This window comes from Astatotilapia calliptera, chromosome 6 (genome assembly GCF_964374335.1).
Source record: "Astatotilapia calliptera chromosome 6, fAstCal68.1, whole genome shotgun sequence".
Classification (NCBI taxonomy): Eukaryota; Metazoa; Chordata; class Actinopteri; order Cichliformes; family Cichlidae; genus Astatotilapia; species Astatotilapia calliptera.
In genome coordinates this window covers 40,665,506-40,688,107 of record NC_137427.1, presented here as the reverse complement: position 1 = coordinate 40,688,107, position 22,602 = coordinate 40,665,506, and the positions used below count along the sequence as shown (strand labels likewise).

General features: G+C 39.8%; 1 protein-coding gene across 1 annotated transcript; it reads right to left on the bottom strand.

Annotated features, from left to right (window-relative positions):
* Positions 1-1,966: 1,966 nt before the first annotated feature.
* LOC113024751 (protocadherin Fat 4) lies at positions 1,967-21,574 on the bottom strand. Its single transcript, XM_080302615.1, has 26 exons — positions 21,532-21,574; positions 21,177-21,340; positions 19,759-19,866; positions 19,562-19,675; positions 18,925-19,018; positions 18,716-18,834; positions 18,311-18,484; positions 18,058-18,186; positions 17,700-17,855; positions 17,245-17,425; positions 16,624-16,757; positions 15,522-16,469; positions 15,214-15,339; positions 14,458-14,709; positions 12,968-13,066; positions 12,620-12,792; positions 9,361-9,512; positions 7,738-8,045; positions 5,556-5,666; positions 4,633-4,824; positions 4,311-4,408; positions 4,068-4,229; positions 3,589-3,777; positions 2,766-2,843; positions 2,646-2,682; positions 1,967-2,527 (listed from the first exon to the last, which is right to left on the bottom strand). Exons 1-26 carry the CDS (start codon positions 21,572-21,574, stop codon positions 2,447-2,449), a joined length of 4,422 nt encoding a protein of 1,473 aa, XP_080158741.1. The 3' UTR covers positions 1,967-2,446.
* Positions 21,575-22,602: the final 1,028 nt, after the last annotated feature.

Sequence of the window (22,602 nt, the reverse complement as noted above, 5' to 3'; positions counted from 1 at the left end):
CAGAATTGGTCCTAGCACTGAACCCTGTGGAACTCCATAATTAACCTCAGTGTGTGAAGAGGACTCTCCATTTACATGCACAAACTGGAGTCTATTAGATAGATATGATACAAACCACTGCAGCGCAGTACCTGTAATACCTACAGCATGTTCTAATCGCTCTAATAGGATATTATGGTCGACAGTATCGAACGCTGCACTGAGGTCTAGCAGGACAAGCACAGAGATGAGTCCACTGTCAGAGGCCATAAGAAGATCATTTGTAACCTTCACTAAAGCTGTTTCTGTGCTGTGATGAGCTCTGAAACCTGACTGAGACTCTTCAAATAAGCCATTCCTCTGCAGATGATCTGTTAGCTGTTTGACAACTACTCTTTCAAGGATGTTTGATATGAAAGGAAGGTTGGAGATTGGCCTATAATTAGCTAAGACTGCTGGGTCTAGAGATGGCTTTTTGAGAACAGCTCATATGAATTTCAAAGCAGTTCTACAGTCCAACACTGGTCTCTCAATCTCCCGTTGGAGAGCCGCGAGCTTCTCCATACTTGCGTTCTGTGATGTTGTCATTTCTTGTGCTCAAGGAGCCGATTTCTGAGAACTCACAGCAGTGTGCCTCCCCGAGATGTCATCCAATTTGCGCCCAGAGATCTTATTCCGAGCGAGCCCCTCCGAGATGTCATCCAGTCTGCAGTCAGAGATCTTATTCTGAGTATTCACAGCAGCTGTAGCCTCTCCAAGATCTTATCCGTGCTGACTCAATGAGCCCATTTTGAGAAACTCACGCCTCTTCCCATCGTTTCAATCCCAGCGGGCAGCCTTGTGGGGGGTTGAACAGCCGGTTCTGCTTTCTTAATTCTTCGATAAGTCAGGGCCAAGCCAGCTCCAATCAGAACCCTGTTACCATGGTTCCGAATAGGTAGATATCTTCAGCACTCAGGCTCACCCGAGCCCAAACTTCTCGTTGAGAAAGGGGTGTCAATTGCATTTAGGGACCAGTTGATCCAATCCATAATTCCTCTTTTAGGTTTTAGAGAACAGACTGTGAGAGAGTGTGCCAGGGAAAAGTAACAACAAAAGGATAACAAAAAAGGATGTTGCTCATTTTAAGTCAATGAAAATAAATTATACAGTCATGTGAACTAACATACAAAGTCTGTGCCACCACAGCACCGCAAATAAAACTAATGTGTTGACCAAATTGTACATTACACAGATCTGCTGTGTGTGGTCTTATTTTTACTGAGTTCAGTCATAATGAAGATCATCAGGTTGACTCTGCTGGTCCTGATGCCGACAGTATAGTGATGTGTCGGTCACGAACGAAACGGCTCTTAGAGCCGGTCTTTGACGTGAACGACGCGAGCCGGCTCCTTATTGCAAGCCGTGGGTTTTTTTTTCCTTCTCTCACCCTCTCTCTCTTTCTCTCTCTCGCACTTTTTTTCTGCTTCACTCAGCACGCGAGCCTTGTGCCTTGCGCTGTGCAGAGGGGGGCGGTAGTCACACTCGCAGTAGCACAGGAACAGAGGGATGATCTGATATCGTGGTGTTCAACAGTTACAGTAACTTTGATTATTTTTACTGTATATATTCTTATACTCTGCTTTAATCAGTGTGTGCCTTACTTGGATAAAACAAAATTCTCCATGAGCCTGTGCATATTTTCATTGCTGCTTTACTTCTGAACTCTGTTTACATAATGCATAGTGTTATTTAAAACAAATTCTACTATAATTTGATTCATTTTCCTATTCAAGAATTAGAACAGACAGAGTCGGCCCTCCCTGAGTCTCTTCATAGGCTTTTCTGTATGTCAGTGTCTCTTTATCTATTTGTATGTGCTCTGTCTGGTGTGAGTGTTTAAAAGGGAGCACTAAAACCTTTGCATATCTAGAATATTCTCGTTCAGAAAGGCTAAACTTTTATTGGCCAAAGTTTTGCATTTGTGTTATGAATAACTTTCAGAAAATAATAATCATTCTTGTAGTTTATTTCTGTACATCTTGTGCATACACCGAGTGCCTCTCAACTTTTATTCACTCTCATTTTCATTCATGTTCATTCATTAAAAAATAAAATATCAAGACAAGTGGAAAAATTAAATACATGTTCAGTTATTGTGTTTATGGCATAGGTGTCAAACTCTGGCCCGCAGCCTAATTACATTTGGCCCGCGAAGCCATACCAAATGACTATCAGAGCTGGCCTACTGGTATTATACAGCTAATATATATAGTTTAGTATTAAGCTTTGCTTGTTCCATATTCAGTTTTCCAGCAAAACTTATTTGAGTCCATAAGAAAAGATTCATTCTGATATCTGGAGGAAGATTTTTTTTTCAATAAATATTGACTTTGTTCCAGTTTTGAATTTTGGCCCACTGTGTATTTGAGTTTGACACCCCTGGTTTATGGTGTTGATTCTTATGTCATGTAGAAACACTTTCAGCTCAGAAATGGTGGCTGCTGGTCATAGACTCAGACGACGGACTTGAAGGTCTGGAATCTGATGTGTCCCCTTTCCCTGGAACCTGTCAGGATAAACACATCAATCAATAAACTCATGTGAGCTTTTCTGTAACACAAATCACCGATCAGCAGCAGCTGAAGCAAACTGTGGTTTTTGGATTACATTTGGGTAAAATGTACCTGTTCAGAGGTGTGTGAAGGTTTTCGAGAACTATTTCTGAAATATAACAGGAAGACAACATTTAAAAAATGCTTGACATACACAACTGTGATATAAAATTAATTTCTTAGACATCTTACATGGAACTCTCAGACTGTTCGTTCTTGGTAAGATGTTCTTTGTCTGAACTCTTCTGATGTTTCCCCTTCCTATGGAACCTGTCAGGATAAACACATAAATCAATCCCACTGTGAAGTTGAAGTAGAGGGCTTAATACATTCCAGTGATCCCAGAAGCTATGCTTTTGGGTGCAATTTCCCCCTGGGTAGGGGGGATCTTCAATATGATCTTTAAGGTGACGCAATATAGACTCAAAATTATTTGTACTATTTGCAGTTTGAACAGCTGTCGCAAAACAGTTATCAAACTCTACAAAGTACTGAAATAGTTCAGCTGATGCCAGGCAGAGAATTAAAAAAACCTCAACATAAGGTTAATTTATTCTATATATTCATACTTTTTTTTTTTTAAATCACTGTGTGTCTTTTCTCCACTCCAAACCAGTTGAGGTCTGGCCTGGTATTGCTTGCATGTTAAAAGGGCGTTTTTCTTTCGCACTGTTGACAAGTGCTTGCTCATAGGAGGTCGTGTGAATGTTGGGGTTTCTTTCTAACGTTGTAGGGTTATTACCTTACAATATAAAGCACATCAGGGCGATTGTTGTTGTGACTTGGCAATATATGAATAAAACTGATTTGAATTGAATGATATACAAATTGTTTTGGTAAACTTTACCATTTTTAAAAACAACAGTATAGAAATAATGAGTTAAATTACAAATTTGAAGCGGCAGTATTTTCTTTTTTGTCCACTTGGACAATTATTGTCTGCTTTTGAGCCAAGAAAACAATTTAACCAATTTGAAGAAAATGTGTAGCAACAGTTGAAACACTGCAATCTCACCTGATGAGAAACGCAACAGCAAGAATCAATCCCAGGGTGCTCAGCCCAAACAGGACGCCCAGAGCAATGACCAGCACCTGATTGGAGGTGGACCCTTGAGGGTCCACCATCTCAACATCAAAATGAAGCTCCTCCCCAAACAACTGAGACAGCTCTGCATTCACAGCATTTGATTGGCTCTGCAGTTTCCTGGTGGATCAGACAGCAAGAGGTCAAAAGAAATCTGTCACATGACCTTTTTACACAGTTCACCAAGGTGATCTTTCCCTGATTATATCTAAATATAGAAGTTAATTTTTATGAGACCAGGTTTAGATTTCAAACTGGTCAAAATGGTAGGTGCCTCTGGAAAATTACTCAAAATCAACATTACTCAGACTAATGAATTTCAGGCAAGTTTGCTAAAAACCAAAGCAAAACAATACTGAGTGTCTAACAGATGGGCCTGATGTAGAACACATTAGAAGTCAGTCTCTTACTTTATGACTGCTTCAGAGGAAACAACCTCCCCTCCATCTACAGCAAAGAAACGGACCAAAGTCCTCACAGAAACTCTCAGGTTTCGGGTGCCAGTGGATCCATCGTTAGCGCTGAACACCTGAACGATGTTCACAGTCCAGCCCAGAACTTTGCCCAAAGACCTGGGAGACACAAAAATCTATTAGAAGTAACAGAAGTGGATTATAGAAAGCAATCTTTAACACCAGCTAAACCTGTCTTACGTCGATAAATCTTCAACTTTCTTCTCCACAATGTTAGCAGGCTGATTAAGTGAGATGGTCACAACGTTGGAGCTGCTTGCACTTGCCTGAACCATCACCTGGGGGCAGAAGAGAGATTAATTTAACTTGGAATTTAACTTCTTATTAACCTGTTTTATTGAACAAAATAAACAAGAAGATGAATTAAAAGGAAATACTTTGTATTTATGCATATGAAAATCAGCTATCAGTTCTTTTTTGTGTAATTATTATTAATAAAGACTTTTGCCTTTATTCGTTGGAGCAGAGTGGACAGGAAAGCGGGGGGGTCTTAAACACTCACCTCCACTACAGCGGTAGCATGAAGATCGTGGGGATCAGTGGCCTTCACCTCCATTTTAGCTGTCTGTCCAGCCAGTTCTGTTGCTGAGATCACATAGACCAGACCTGAGGATGGGTTAATGTCAAAATAAGGACTTTCTGCTGTCAAACTGTAGACCAGCTGCCCCACATCTCCAACATCAGGATCTGAAGCCTGGAGGTAGAGAGCAAAAAAAGCACTTAAAACCTTTATGAACTAATGTAGTCGATTGTAGTTGATACTAATTTGTGAGCTACTGGATTAAACCAAAAGTCTAAAACTAAGTTATCCAAACTAGCTGCACATCAGTGAGTGACAGCAGTATAATGCTGCTTAATCATTTATGCTTCAGTTTTAACAATGTAATTTATTTAAATTTGTAATAACTGTCATTCTTTTGCAAATTGTTCTTTTTATATTCTAAGCACAGTTAGCCAATAATATTGCTGTATTTTCATTTAATACACAATAAAAGCTTAATACTCGTTCCACTTAGGAGAAACAGCTTTTAGTTTTACATTTTTAAGCATAAATCTTCATCTTTGACGTATCTTTTTAACTTCACTAGATGTTTCTTGTCGCTGTGTTTACTGGCAGTGCACACGTCACACTGACTGATTTAGTGTTTTCATTGGTGATTACTCAGCCAGGACACTTGACATACTGGAAGATGTAGGAAGTGTTGCTGTGAATGCTTTTCTCTGATTCCTGGTGATGTGGTGTGTTTCATTGCTGCTCACAGACACATTAACCATGAACAGATTACTGAGTGGATTTCAGTTCAAAGTACATTGCATGATAGCAGATGCCTTTTATGTAAACATAAAATCAAAGGAGGCAAACATTCGCAGAACCATTATATTATTTCCAGACAGATGGAAACTGAAAAAGTTGGGTGTGTTTACCTTCACTTGGATGACGGGAGTTTTATAGGGGGCGATGCTGAATACAGAGGCACTATAAACCTCTGGGGGAAACTGTGGTGACTCGTTCACATCCTTCACCTGAACTCTAACCTGAGACAGAAAGAAACATTGAAGAGAATTTCTGTGCAATGCTTAAAGCATTTCAATGTCACATTCCTCTAGTTTGTAAAATGATTAGACGGCAATGAGAGTCTTTGGCTATCTTAATGCTTGGGTAACCTTGCCTAGAGCTTAAAAACAAGGCGATAAGTAAAGCATGATTTGAATGACTGTAGGTATTTGACCTTACAATTGCATTATGGACTACTTTAATATCTGTGTACATAATGCCATACCCACCGGGACTGTACTTTGTTTCTCTAACAATAAACTGTGGATCACTCATAATATCAAGGCTGCCCTTAAGCAGAAAAGGAGAATCAAGTCCACGCTCAAGTGAGGAATCAAGGAAGAAATGAAGGTTGTAAAGAGATCGCTGAGGAGAGGGGGAGGGGAAAACACCTTCAATCTCGGGCTTTAAGAAACAGAATTTTCTGTTGCTTGTTTGGATTACGGTGAGTAAACTCAGATAAGGCAGATTCATCATCTGCCGGGTCTGCTCCCAGTGCAGCAACTACTGCCACAACCATCATCATCTTGGCATTCTAGTGACTGCCCATCCCACCTTAACTCCTTTCACACTTATCCACTACATTGCCTGTGTGCTGCCCCTGACCTCCAGTACATAGCTGAGTATATCAGCATAACTGAGTATATCTTTTCCTATTGCTTTGAACACTATCATACCCACAATCATGGCAGGAGTACAAAGATGTGGACCATCACCTCACCACATGAATTCTGGACTACCTTACCAACAGGCCTCAGTACATATAGATCGAGAATTGTGTTGGTGATGGGCTCCCCGGCAGTATAGATGACCAACAAGCAGAAGTCCTGGATCCGTTTCTTTTCACTATATGCACCGGATACTTCTACAACTCGGCTAACTGCTTTTGAGTCTCTGATGACTCAGTTGTTGGCCATGTCCCCCATGGGTATAACAAGGACTTTTGCAGGCGCCAAACATCCTCCACTTTCAGAAGAAACCATCCATGGAACGGATATTGAGATCATGGACTCATAAGTACATGGTTATTAACGACTAACACAAATGCCATCTACAGAAACAGCTGGTATCTCCTACTGAGACTTGGGTGTTTTGGAGTGCAGGTATAGCTCCTATGACTCTGTGGTGGCATCAGCCATCTCTTATGGTGTAGTCTGCTGGGGCAGCAGTAGCTCTGCTGGGGACAGAAAGAAACTAAACAGTTTGATCAAGAAGGCCAGCTCTATGCTGGGATAACCTCTTGATTCAACGGAAACAGTGAGCAACAGGAGAACAGTAGCTAAGCTACCATCCTTGTTAGAGAACACCTCCCACCTCATGCAGCACTAAGAAGCTCCTTCAGTGACAGGTTGCCGTACCCAGGAGAGATTTTGGATGCCTTTTTTTTCCAGAGTCTACTATGTCTAACAGAAATGAACATGAGGATACACACATGGTCTGTACATATCTCAATGTGCAACACTGTCCACTGCACTATGAAGCATTTAGTTTTTGCTAGACTTCTCTCTCTCTCTCCCATCAACTGTATTTTGTATCATATCTGTGTATATACATATGCACAGATATACAGAACCAAACAAAAAACAAAACTCTGCAATACAGTACTACAGTATTGTTTTGGTATAGTATTATTGTAGTTAGGTTATGCTGTATGTATTTATCCCTGCTGTGTTCACTCTGCTACTGTAATAATAAATTTCCTGACTTTGAGACTAATCTCATGTTAATAACACTACAAGTAAACTCAAAGGATTACTTTACAATTAATTAATTAAAATTTAAAATACAAGGACACGTATTTGGTCATGCTTGGATTGCCAAGGAGCTCTAGTAACACTTCATGAAAACTTTATGCTAGTCTGTTGTAGACACACCAGATCACATTTGCTGTGCCATCTTGACATACCTTCTATCTAATTCTGTTCCCTTCCTCTGTTCCTCTGCAATCAGTGAATTTTATGAAGCGCCTTGAGGCGACTTATGTTGTGATTTGGCGCTATATAAATAAAATTGAATTGAATTGAAATAGCTCATTTTTGTTAAAGTCAATACCGTCGTCATTGCTGATGTAGGTGGATTCCGTGTGTCCACAACCTCCACTTCCAAGAAGTACCATTCCTGCTGTTCTTTGTCGAGCTGTGCTTTGGTGAAGATAGCTCCACTGAGGTTTATGGAGAACAGGTCTTTGTGTGTATTCAGCGAATACGTGACATTGTAAAGGTTGCTTCCTGAGGAGGCAGTGACCTTGCCTACCAAAACCCCTGCTTCCTGGTTCTCAGGCAGGCTGAAGTTATAGGAGGAGCTCAGGAATGCCACAGTCTCAGTCAGACTGGAAATGTGTAGATTCACCACAACACGAGCTGCAGGGAAATTATAGCACAGAATGCTCATGGGTTAAACTCCCACACAGGTGAAGCTAATTTTTTAAATGCATCGAACAGGATCTTCACATGAACAATTAATTTGTTAATTTTTAGAAACTTAACGGTCCATACAAAATTTAGGATTTCTTAGTACATACTGAAATTTCTGTCGATTTTTTTGTGTAATTCGTAGCTGAGTCGAATAATTTTCCATGCTATAGAAATAAAACTGAACTGAACTGAATTGGTTAACATTGTGAAAAGATGCTTTTAAAGTCAAATCATGTTAACTTCCAATAAATCATTATTTATTAATTTATTCCTAATCCTGATCAAGCAGTGACTGGAACTGAAGACTAATAAAATATAGCATTATGTCTAAACATACGTTTTTCAAATGTGTCCAGTGTTTGAGTTATTCATAAACATTTTTACACATTTCTACATACTGCAGATGACACCTATGAGAAGATATTAACCAAGGAACCAGTTTACCCTGCCAGGGATAAGCTTATTGTGTCCCCACCCCCAGAGTGGAGGCACAATTAGCTGAGAAGGGAGCTCAAGGAAGAGCGTCTGTTTGCCCCCTTTGCTCATGGAGCCTGGCTGGGTGCAGCCTTAGAGGAGTCATGGGCCTGCCCTTCTGTAATTCCACCAATAGCACGAGGCACCATAGGGGTCAGGTGCTATGTGTGTTAGGCAGCAGTCAAGGGTGGTCCAATCCACCCTTGACAGACTACTGGGTCACCTACTTAATGGTTTTAATGGAATCTCCTACCATTACTATGCAGATAACACAGAGTTACACTTTTCTGTCAAGCCCAACAACCTCAACAGCCTTTGATACCACTGCCTTTGTAAATACAGATGTTGCTCTATAGACAATCCTACACTCAGGAATCCTGCTCATGTTGGTCACTTTATTTCACTCATACTGTAAACTTTAAAGCTGCTACATTGGTCACTTTAAACCACTTCAAGGTCACTTTAAATGTCAATTGTAAATTGTAACGTTAGACTGTTATCTCTTCATGTCAACTTCCTTTTTTTCACAGTCTGTTTTTGAAGATGAATTTTCCGCAAAAACACAACTCTAGATTGTTTATGCCTCACATTTTCCCCATGCAGGGCTGTAACATTTCAGTTTTACTTCTTTCCTTTCCTATCAATCTGTTCCCAATACAAAGCAGGAATGCATTTATTTCTAAACTTGGGAAGGTTAAAATGCATGCATACTATGATGTTATGGTTTACAGTTAAATCAAAAAATAAAGCTCAAATAACCAATGATGCCAAGAGCCGTTAGACTGACCCGTGGTGCTCAAAGGGGGCTGGCCGTGGTCTGTGGCCACAGCTGTCAGCACCAGTGCGGTATCTTCTGTTAAATCAGCAAATTTAGAGGTCAAAGTCACATTCCCAGTCTGGGTGTTTAGGTCCAAGTATGGAGAACCTTCTCCAGAGAAACTAAAACAGCAAAAATGAAAAAAATACATTTAAGGAACCTTAATAAATACTCCTGCTACAACAACATACAACAACACTAAACTATCTTGGAATATGTTTAATCCATGCATTTTAATAGATAAAAAAATTAAATACAAACAAACAAACAAAAAAATATTCACGTACACAATGACTCTTCCGCCTATACAATACTATAGAAAAAAAATACATGCTTCCCTCAGCTGAAAACAAGAACATGCTGGATCTACTTAATTCAACTGTGGACTTTGGTTGCACACATATGTTTTGCTGTGGCTATGGATGCTGTGCCCTGCCCACCGGGAGCAGCATGACAGTTAGGGCAGGAGTGCTGGACGTGTGGGTGGCCAGGAAACATTTGCCAAGAATGTCCACTCGTGGAAGCTGCGCAGATGATGTGCACCACCAGCCTTCTGACACCCTCACCCAGCCCAGGAGAAACATACAGAAGTATGTATGCCTGTGCTGTGCTCAGTTGTTACCTCGAAGTCATCAGACACCAACTCTGGGGAAGAAGAAATGGTGGGGCCTTCACGTGAGAGCCCACTGGCTCCGGTGATTTGCTCCACAAAAGATTTCCCACAAGAGCAGTGATGACAGTCTGAGCTCAGCCTTTCAACAAGTGATCAAAGTTGATGTAGCACTGAAATTTCTGTATTTTGTAATGAGTGACAGTTTATATTGAGTGAGTCATGAGTAGGGATGGGTATCGTTTAGGTTTTATCCGATACCGGTGCCAAATCGGTACTTTTGAAACGGTGCCGGTGCTCAAACGGTGCTCAAACCGGTGCTTAAAGAATGGAGAACACAAAATTGGTCCAAAAACCTCTCATATTCAGCTGGTTTTATGTAAAAAGATAACAATGTTAGCCTTTTCTGCAGCTATGGGGCATATATGGTATCACTCTTGGCTGGAAGCAGTGCTTAAACAATGGAAAAAACACAAACTTTGTCCAAAAACCTCTCATGTTTAGCTGTTTCCCTCTTTTTCTTTGGTCATTTTAGCCTTTTTGGCCAGGGTGAAGGGAGTATCTGCCATCAAACAAGAAGACAGCCGCATGTAGCTACGATGATGTTTGCTAGTTCACCTTACATGCATTAATGTAATAACGTGGTTAGCCTACTCAGCGTAAATTACACGCGAACAACAGAGAAGAACGGCTGCTGCTGCCATCAAATACGGCGCATTTCTCGGCTTTTAAAAAAAACGCTATGCGTCGCCAGGTGTTTCATCGGATTCTTGGTGTTACCTCCTTTGCACAGTATCAGCTTAAAGCACTTGTTGCTGCTGAGTTTGCATATTTTGCTGTGAAGTACAGCCAGACTTTTGACCGCTTCGCCTTGGACATTTCTAATCTGTAGCTCTGCTCTAACAGAACGTACGTACCTGGCCCCGCCTACTATCCTCGGAAACGTAAAATGATTGGCTAGAAGTGTATCACAGCTCAGGAAAAAAAAAGCACCGAAATGTGCGCTGCTTTTCGGTCTGGTTACTACCGTTTATGTCAGAACCGGTGCCATCATGGCACCGGACACCGGTACCCATCCCTAGTCATGAGACTCATACACAGGAAGAGCACGCCTAGTTGTTGGTGCCTAAAAGCAGGCGGGAATTTATTTTCCAGGCTATTTTCCATTTACTCCAGAGTTATGATAAAAATCTGGAGTAAATCATTGCCCAATTTTAGTAGCTGGACATCTGAGGGGATGTGCGCCAGTGTTGCGCAGGTTGTCACGGGAGAATTTGTTCCAGGCCCAGGAATGTCAGCAGTGACTTTACAACATTTACAACTCAGACAGTTTTCACTGGGAGATAAATTGCTCTTAGCCCTGCGTCAGATTTGTGACCAAATCAAGCAAGCCACACAAATCATATCACCTGAGCCTCCTGAAAGCATAAAGACAGGCTGAATCCATCTCTGGCGAACCGATTTAAGGAAAGAAAGAAGTTGGGGCCAGAAGTGCCAAATTTAGCTTCCATCCTCACTCCATTGTGACAACCATCTCACACAGGCTCAGAGAGCAGATGTTGCTGCATTGCAACAACGTTTTGGAGATGTGTTTCTCACCTGCCCGGTCTTTCCACTCACATAGAGCACCATTTTGAAACATGCCCTGGCGTGACGATGCAGTCACTGCATTGCAACAGCATTCACTTTGGTGGTACCAGGTCTTTACTACACAGACAATTAAACCTATACTTAGAGCTGGATCAGGTAACCCTGAACTCTGCCATTGCAGAGTTGCTAGAATGTTGGGAGACTTTTCTATGATGCACTGAGCATTCCTCCTCTCCTCTTTTCACTCACGATGCATTTACATGGGCGATCGTGGCTCAAGAGTTGGGAGTTCGCCTTGTAATCGGAAGGTTGCCGGTTCGAGCCCCGGCTTGGACAGTCTCGGTCGTTGTGTCCTTGGGCAAGACACTTCACCCGTTGCCTACTGGTGGTCAGAGGGCCCGGTGGCGCCAGTGTTCGGCAGCCTCGCCTCTGTCAGTGCGCCCCAGGGTGGCTGTGGCTACAATGTAGCTGCCATCATCAGTGTGTGATTGTGTGTGTGAATGGGTGGATGACTGGATATGTAAAGCGCTTTGGGGTCCTTAGGGACTAGTAAAGCGCTATATAAATACAGGCCATTTACCATTCTACCTCATGTCATTAACTTTTAACTCCTCTCTCCCATAGTATGATTTTTTGTCCTTGTCTTCCTATGTAGCAGATGGTTGCACCTCCTTGAATGTGTTCTTTACACCATAACCAGGTGCTTGCTTATCAGGGATTGCCTGATTGTTTGAGTGTTTTTTCTCTAATATTGTAGAGTCGTTTTTGTTGAGAAGTAGAATGATATAAGGAAACCAGAATCAAACAGAAAAGTCAGAATCATAAAGATAGGAGTTCGTTTAAAAACAGCCCAAAAAAGAATAACACTCGTAGTATTTATAGTTTGTAATGTATTATCGTGTTACAAAAAAACATAATTGCAGAGTCCCTGAAATTTCCCAAAGCCTTCCAACTTTCAATTTGTTACATAAAGAAGGTGAAATGACTTTGCAGTCACATTCCAAAAGCGTCCTGTCCATCTGAACTGACCTGTAGGTGACGAGAGAATTGTTCCCCGTGTCTCTGTCAGTAGCAGACAGCGTGAGCAAAAGCTTTCCTTCCTCTGCGTCTTTCAGCAGGATGGTGCTGACGTAGTCGCTGGAACTGAAAACGGGGTTGTTGTCGTTCAGGTCAGCTAGGCTCACTCTGATCGAGGTGAAGTTCTGGTGTTCAAAGTCCAAAGTTCAATTACAATAGTAATTGTCAAGTACAACTTAAGAGTGCCTTTCTGATGTGAAAATACTCAACTGGACCAAAAGTAGACCTAATTTTGTAAAATACAAGAACTTTTTTGGAATGTTGGCTGTTTCAGGGTCTGTAAGCATTTTCTGTAGTTACCTCTCTTGGAGGGTTGCCTTTGTCTAAAGCCGTCACAGTCAGGTCATATGTTTCCCTGCTCTCCCGATCCAAAGGACCAATAGCCAGCAATGTCCCATCCTGTAACACAACACATGAAACTGCAACACACATCCAACATAATTATACTATACCTACAACATAACTACAACCAGCCCAAGAGCACTCACATAATAGTGAAACAATCATTTTGCGCCTCTTTAGGACAGATTTTTCCATCCAATCCTAAAATATGCAGCACTGCGAACAATGTCTATACTGTAACTTTTGTTGCTGCTTCCCAATACAGTGCATTGTAGAGCCCACAACTACTGTAATTGATTAATTAATTAAGGCCCTATTATACATTTCTATTGTGAGTATGACTTTCCTTATTTTCTGTCATATACACTAAAATAAAACCAAATAAAAATAAAATAAAGGAAAACTTTTTCAATCAGAGTAGGATATTGATCTGGTCAGTTAAGTAGCAAAGGGGATTGTTAATCATTTTCAGCTGCTTTGGTGTTAACAGAATTATCATCAGGTGCTTTAGAGGAGCAACAAGGAGAGAAGCCCCCAAAACATGAATGAATGGTTTTACAGGTGGGGGACACTGACCTTTTGTCCCTCAACATATTTTCTGACTGTTTTTTCACTGGCTTTACATTCAGCTTGTATCAGTAGCATGGCAGTGTGAGGTGATTCTTGGACTCTACGGAGGTTGCACAGGTATTACCACTCCTCCAGGATGGCACATCAACATGTGTCATTGACAGAAGGTTTGCTGTGTCTCATAAAGTCTCAGTAATATGGTGGAGATTCCAGGTCACAGGCAGTTACTCTACATAAGTGGAAAGGGCCATAGAAGGTCTTAATCCATCAGCTGGACTAGTATCTGCTCCTTTGTGCAAAGAGGAACAGGATGAGCACTGTCAGTCCTACAAAATTACCTCCTTCAGGCCAGTGCTATGAATGTCTCTGAGCAAACAATCAGAAACAGACTTCATTAGGGTGGACTGAGGGCCCAACATTATCTAATGGGCCCTGTACTCACTGTCTGGCACTGTCTGTGGAGCCTGATCAGAATTTGCCATAGAATTGGCAGGTCCACCACTTGTACCCTGCTGAAAGCAAATTCACCCTGAGCCTAACAAGAAAGGGTATGGAGAAGCATGGATAACGCCATGCTAGCCAACGGCATACCTGTCTGTGGAGGTGTATCCATGGATATCTGATGTGTTTTAAGCGTTCGTTTATTTGTTTTTCTTTCTTTTTTTAGAAGTTTATGTCCTCTTATACTGCATACTAAATAAGGCTCATTTTGTGCCAAAGGTTCAGACTTCAGATTGCGCTAATACAAATGAACAGAATTAATATGTGTGTGGCAATATATAACATCATGTCAGGTAAAGCAGTCGCTATAATAGACAAAAAGCGGAATTCTGGCATGTTGGAAAATGTTCCCAGCTGTTTTTTCCCTTTTGCCTCACCTCTCTGAATCTAAAGACTGGGTGGGGGGAGATAAGGGAGAGGGTGACCTCTCCATTTAGCCCAAGGTCTGCGTCTGTGGGTGTGATGGTAAAAATTTCTCCTGGGCTTTCCACTGAGTAATCGCCTTCAATGATCATCAGTGGGTCAGGAATGCTTGGGAATTGTGGAGAATTGTCATTGTAATCAAGGATTGTGATATTCAGCTGAGCCGTGGAACTCAGACCATCAGTCACCTGATCCACTGCGACAACCTGAATAGAGACACAGAAAACACAGAAAGTTACTGAAACCTCCCCCACAGGATTCTACTAACTTTAGCTCTTAGACACCAAGTTACTTTTTTTAACCAAAAAACATAAAATTTAGCCTGGGCACATAGTATTTGTTCCCTTTAACTTATTATTATTGTTATTTTTGCTTTTTAACATTGCACAAATTAACTACAGTAAAGTTATATTTTTACACATAAAAAGAAAATGGAAAGAGGACTGAATAATGAAAAAATGAGAAAACTATTGCTGAACTGATTCTGTGCCTCTCGTTCTTCTATTCCCAATGTAATAATTTCAAAAATGGTTCAGTGGCTCACCATTGGGTTATAAGTATTTAAGTTTTAAAAACAGAAAATATTTGATGTGTGTATACGTTAATACATGGCAATCTAAGAATGCCATGTATTAATTACGTTTTAAACAATAGTGCAAGACAATATAATATCACAATTTTCAGTATCCATACATATGTTGTATATTTACCTGTAACAAATAGCTGTCTATTGTCTCTCTGTCCAAGGCTACATCTCTTCTCAGTGAGACGACTCCCTGCTTATTGATCTCAAACGTGTCATTGTTGTAAAGGAAGTAGCCATTGGAGAAGCCACCCTAAAAAGGAAGGTAGTTATGTTAAATAAGACGTCTTCATAACCAAAGGTAATTATTAAGAACAAATCAGGTGCATATACTGATATATCAGTACAACTGTGGAAAAACACTTTGGTCTTTTTGCACAGTAGACCAAATAAGAACCAAAACTTATCATAGCTGGACCCGGTCATGTAACTCACCTCATCCTTGTCAGTAACTTCCAGCACCAGGATGGATGCACCACCGGGCAGGTTCTCATAGATGAGTATGTGATTGATTTCCTTACTGAACTCAGGTGGGTTATTATTCACGTCCTTTATCTTCACCACCACTGAGCCATTCCCATTTAAAGAGGGTGTTCCCCCATCAGTGGCCTGAACCTTTAGGGTATAAATATTTGCCTCACTGTAGTCCAGAGGCTGGGCCAGTCGCAGGATCCCAGTGGATGACTCCAAATCAAAAACAGCAGGGTCTGATGAAGGGCTTTGCTGGAAAATGCTGTACGTAACTATTCCATTTACACTTTCATCAGGATCTAGAGCTGATAAGGTGAGCAAGCTTGCACCCACTGACTCTGTTTCTAAGATTTCAACCTGATACTCAGCCACTGAGAACTTTGGTGCGTTATCGTTGATGTCAGATACTTGTACCGTCAGAGTGGCTGTGGCTGACCTGGCTGGACGACCCTGATCTTCAGCCACCACCAGCAGGCTGTATTCTGCCTTGGTCTCCCTGTCAAGTGCGCCGGCCAAACTGACCATCCCAGACACAGGATCAATAGAAAAGCTCCCTTCTCCTCCTCTCAGTGAATATCTGATCTCCTTGTTGAAGCCACTGTCTTTGTCTGTAGCTGGAACTGCAGTAACATTGAATCCTACCTCTGCATCCTCCAGAACAGATTTGGTGACTGAGCTGGAGGCAAAAACTGGACTGTTGTCATTGATGTCAGTGACTTGGACCTCAACCACGGCGCTGTCACTGGTTGTTCCGTCAGTGATGGTAATTTCTACTGAGTAGTTTTGAGGGCCTTCGTCATGGTCAAGCTTAACCTTGGTGGTGAATTCACCACTGTTGGAGATTTCGAATTTGTCACCTTCTGTTGTAACTAAAAACTCTGGAATAGCTGGAGGTACTGCAAGGAAGTGAACCTGAAAGAAATACAGAATTGACAAAATCCTACTATGACATTTAAAGTTAACTATAGCAACAACAGTGAGTAGCTAAATGTAACTTGGCATTTGACACAGGAACATTTGGATGATAAAAACACTGGTTTGCACACAAATTCACTGGGAAACATACCTTAAGAACTGCAACTCCTGGCTCCTGCTCCTCCTCTATGGTAAAATGGTAAAGTTTTTGTAAAAACTGAGGTTTTGAATCACCAGGAGCAAAAATATTCACTTGTGCTGAGGAGGAGCGAGGTATGACGCCACCTAGAGGACAGATGAAGAAGAATATTATGCTACTTTAATGATGGCAGGCATTAAGAGGTCAGCTGGTCTACTTTAAGATTATGTAACAGTAGTTACTTCCATCTTAAAGTTACTCAGGTGACAGAACTGACTGTAAAATGCCTTGTTGAAAGCAATGAAGTTCTGTGAAAAATATGAATTAGTCATATGAGATTAAAAACCTTGGCACATGCAAGGTAACAATGTTATGATGCTAAAGTGGATTGATTGCTATGACATTACACTTAGGCATAGCAACTAAGAAAGCAGGCGGTGAAGTTGTGCACATATGCTGCAGTTGTGCTGCATACATGCCAAATAATCACAGTGTGTAAGTTATGATTTAGTGAATGTCAGAATAAGTGATTCTGAAATTGAATAACCTATTCTGGCAAGCCATGTCCGCAACCACAACAACCTCAACAATATTAACAACAACAATAATAATAATAATAATAAAAAAATCTACCATCTTTTGCTGTTACATAGAGAGGGAACTCCAAAATCTGGTTTTCCTGCAGGGGAATGGTTTTAGCTAGTGTAATTTCTCCGGTGTTTTCATCGATTGTGAAGTATCCTTTACTGTTCCCAAAGTCAATAGAGTATTTAATCTGCCCATTTGCATCGACATCTGGATCTTCTGCCCTAACCTTGGAGTCACATAATACAAATCACAGTTTAAATGTCACGGAAATTAAAAAACAAAACACAAGATGATAACAGCAAAAACAAAAAACAATATCTTTGGATGATATGCATAAAATATGATTTAGTAATGCCATGAGAAAGTGATTATCTTTTTTAGTTGTAAAAAATATTTTTCTGAGTTGGTATGATTGAATGCAATGCAAGCAAAAGAGTAAATTGAAGTGATTAAAAAAATACACATGCAGTTATATGTCTTATTGAGAGGAACTCACTAACCTGGACCAGCAACAATCCCTCTGTTTGATTTGCAAACACTTTTCCCTCATACACGCCGCTGGTGAATTTAGGAATGTTGTCGTTTTCATCCAGAAGAGTCACAGTAACTTGTGCTGTTGCAACATTGTTGGGTTCATGTTGCTCTCTTGCTTCTACCTTTAAAATTAGTACGAAGAACAAAGTTGAGATGAAAGTTGGGACAAACTTTACTCTTTGAAAAACACAGTTTTTCTCCCACGTTTCAATTATTTTAATCTGTTTAAAACTGAATGGCTCAAAATGAGTTTTCAAGTTTTTTTTAAACATGAATTAAGACCCAGTATATACTGACAGTTGTTTTATCTTAAATCTAAATGACCTGAAATGTGATTGTTTCAGTGGTCTCTCGGTCGAGAGCTGTAGAGTTTTTCACTCTGACTGTCCCATCAGAGCTGATAGAGAAAGGAGCAGACTCTGGGATGATCCTCATGGTTCCCACAAACCCTCCCTAGGAGTGAATATGAAAATGAAGAGAGTGAATGAAAATATACATGCAGTTTTTATATATTATTAACAGCATCAACTGACAGAATATATCTCGAAATCATATGTGTATTGTAACTGTAGACTACCTGGTCGAGATCAGTGACAGGAGCTTTGAACAGAACAGCATCAACAGGCGAGTTTTCCACAAGTGTCACAGAGTAGCTGGGTTCATCAAACCCTGGAGCATTATCATTAACATCCTCTACAGTGACAGACACTACTGTCTCAGTTGTCTTCATACTGTCGTCTGTTTGGGCTGCCTGAAGAGTATTAAAGCAGAGCGATATTTAGATTTAGATAACGAATAGCAGTATTTGTTCATATGGGCCACGTTCTTAACTTTTGTGCAAATTCTATATGTAACACAAGTGAAAATTGTGTGTTTAAAAAAAAGTGTGTTAAATTTTGATGAGCCTTCAGCTAAGACTGAACCATTTTGACACAACAGACCTTTTTACTCTTAATGAATGCATAGATTAAAATGTCAGTACCTTGATGCTGATAGAGATCATGCTGCTGTTCATTTCCTCTCTATCGAAGGCAGCAATCACAGACAAAACTCCACTGGAGGGGTCAATGTTGAAGTTTCTTTGATATTTGTCTGGAGAAACTAAACAAACATAAATAATTTAGAGGTTTTCACAGGTTTAATGTCGTATTAGTAAAACAAAAGACTGAACACATTTTTTTAAGCATTTACCAGCACTGATGGTATAAGTTAAAGTCATGTTGATCCCAATATCTCCATCTTGTGCCTTTATTGTCTCTGGTTGAATGGTATGGAATAATCCAAGCTGAAGTACACAACACACACGAGAGTTACATTCTGTATTTCAAAGCTGCCGCAGTGACGTTTCCAGAGCGTTGCTTGCGTTTTACTCTATAACAGCTAGGATGGGCCCCAAATAACTAACAGATTTTGACATGTTTAATTTAAAAAGTGAAGATATGTAAATGAAATCTGATTTGTGATGTTAGTCTAGATGTTTTGAAAATTTAAGGAAAAAGAAGAAAAAAAGAAGAAGAAAATTCTGGACTTCTGGCTGGTTTTGGCTGAGTTTATCCTCTCAGAAAGCATCAGCATTTCTGAATCTTGTTCATGTTTGTTTTTTTTGTCTTTGTATAGTTTTATTTGCATTTACTACTGCACTGTGTTCATCATGTAAACATGGCTATAAAATCAAATCAAATCTGTTTGTAAAAAAAACCCCATGTCTTGTAGACATGAAATTCAGAAGGAACATAAAACATATTGGAAAAAACAAAATTTCCAGAATTAATATTTAAAGACTGTGATTAAAACACCACGTGTACAGAATTAAAATTTTGAGACTTACTTGGTTCTCTGAAATAAAGGCCTGGTACAGACTGTGGCTGAAATAGGGATTCAAGTTATCAAAGTCCTCTACATTAATCACCACCGAGGCTGTGTCATTCAATCCTCCGTTATCCTGCAGCGAAGGATAGTAAGACTATAATCATATAGATGTTCTTGATTGAAGTAGTTCAGTTGCTCGAAATAATTTTAACTCACCTTGGCCGTTACAGTAAAGTGGTAGTTTTGGACTGCGTTGTAGTTCAAACGTCTTTTCAACATAAACGCCCCTGAGTCAGTAACTTCAAAGTCTTCTGTGGCTGGTGTCTTATGAAAAAGCAACAAAAGCCCAAAACATCATCACCATGTTGTTATTGTTACTTTTTATAATGACAGATTAAATACAGACACGTTACCGACGACCAGTATGAATTACCTTATGTGAAAGCTTAATTATTTATATAATTTTCACTAACATTTGCATTAAAAATGTTTCTTTTTTACATAGAAAAATGCACAAAAAAAGAAACACAAAAATTAGTGAAGAGCTTTATTCTCAGCTAACACTGAAGTGACAAGTAAATAGAACTGCACGTTACTTAAGAAACACATACTCTCACTAGCTTTTCAAGAAATTTTAAATGTGTTTACAATGGAATATGTCACTCTGTTGTTTTGTGAGGTGGCGTCTGCATCCACAGCTGTCACTCGAATAACCTCAGCATTCAGATTAAGTGTCTGAAAGAAGAAAAAGTTAAATCATATACAGCCAGAGAAAAACACGTTTTGTAGTTCCATCCTATCCTTCTTAATTTTCCTCCTAAGTACAGGTGTGATTCTCACATTTATAGAAATGTATCATGCAACTGGTCTACATTCCATTTTTTAACAGATTTTAGTGGCTAACCTCAGAGACATCTTTGGAATACAGTTTCTTTTCAAATATCGGAGCGTTGTCATTGAGATCTATGATTTTCAGTGTCCGAGTGTTATTGTACTGTAAAATAAAAAATGAAATAAAATAATTTGACATATTTCATTTGTAATGTATATTTGTAATGCATAAATATTGAAACTTTGCAACCACAGAATATCACCCACCTTAATTATACCATCACACATGACAGAATAATACAGGGTGGTAGGACTCTGTAAGACAGGAACACAGTGGATTACCTTCAAATGAGTCATTTATGTTTAAACTAAACCGAACAGCATAAAAAAAAAAAAAAGATAATGAAATCTAATAAAAACTGCAGCTGATTATAATAAAATGTTGCATAATTGTAGAATTTCTTAAGTGTTGCCCATTGTGTGTGCAGCAGAATTTCACTTGGATGTTTTGATGTGTAAGACTATATGCTGCTGTGGTTATTTAGTGCACTGATTTACATATTTTTTTTTTTACATATGTTTTTGGCATTTTATTACAAAAGGCTCCCATTAAGTTTTTAAAGGGTTTAGTATATTGGTCTTCAGCTGCAATGGGAAGATACTGTATTGCAATCAATAGGAGTATGCTTGCAGATCTTTAATTTGGCAGTTACTGAAAATGTTTCCTTTTCTTTTGATGTTTAAAATAAGCTGTATTTATAATACATATGGAATTTCTGGGAAATAGGTTTGCCCAAACTTACAGACATCGGAGCATCTGCATCTAGAGGTTTCTTGGTGCGAACAACTGCAAAGCTGTCCCCAGGTGTGAAACTCAGCTCCAGAAACTCAAGGTGGGGAAGAAAGACATAGTCCACTAACTTCACACTGGTTCCTGGCATGATACCATCTATCCTCTCCACATCCCCTGCAGCATCATGGAGAATTATGAAGAATACAAGATAAACACTAAATGTGTAAGTATGGATAGTTTTCCAGACCAGGAGAAAAAAAACATTGTATTTCTTGTTTCTTTCATGCCATAGTCTTCCTGTCACAATCCTGGGTGTGTGACGCAGTGTGTGTGCTTTCCGGTTAATGTTATATTCTTCAGTATACTTCCTGGTTCTGTTTCCTTGCCTCCCCTGAGGGAGTCTGCCATGTCTCTTGTGAATTTAAGTTCTGTCTCCGTGTTTATTCATCTGTTTCCCAGTCGTGTCTCTCACTTCCTCTGTCCCCTATGTTCACTCAGTCTGTGTCTTATAGTGTGTCTCCTGTTTCCTGTTTTACTTGGACAGTCTCGTGTCCTGTGTTATTGTTTTTTGTTTTGCTTCCTACCTCTCTCATCGTGTTAGATCTGTTCCAGCTGTGTTTCCCTCCTGTTTCTCATCCTATCGTTACCTCCCTAGTTCTCTGGTCCAGTCTTAGTTTTGCAGTTTCTTAGGTTTAGTTCTTTGTTTCTAGTTTTTGCGTTTTTGGTTAATAATACTTGTACTTGTACATGTTTTAATATTTTTGATACAGGAATAAAACTGCCTCCCTCATTTCACTCCTTTTTTGGGTCCTCACCCAGCCTGCCACACAGTGCATCCTTGACACTTGTATTACTACCATCACGCATTTATTCATTTCATACCAGACTAAATGATTGTTGGCACAGGAATATACTATGTTTGATTATTGTGTTATTAAAAAATTATAAAGTAAAGATGAAAGAAGACACTTTACCTGAATATCCTTCATTGACTTCACCTATATTTTTAGAAGGAGTCACCGCTTCACAATTTATGGTTGAAGAACCTTCAGAAACAAAACCGATGAATTAGCACCGAGTGAACAGATTATCGATATTACATAAAAACACTATTTCTAACAGCTGATATGCAGATGTAACTGGGCATGTCCATTTCACTGAGATTTCTTTTCCATTTTGTTTGTTTTGTTTTGCTTTGTTTACATTCTGATACCAGGCTTTTCTTTTATCTGTGGTTCCTTCTGTGCTAAAATGATTTGCCAATATTGTTATTTAACACTTTCTTCTCTCTGATGGTGTTAACTTCTAATCTCTTACAAGGTACCATGCATTGTTTTAAAAGGCACCACCGGTGCTGCTGCAGTAATATTTCAGATATGGACAATGGTTGTATTTTCTTTGCCTGACACCCTCCTGATTTTCAGTTTGGTTTGGCT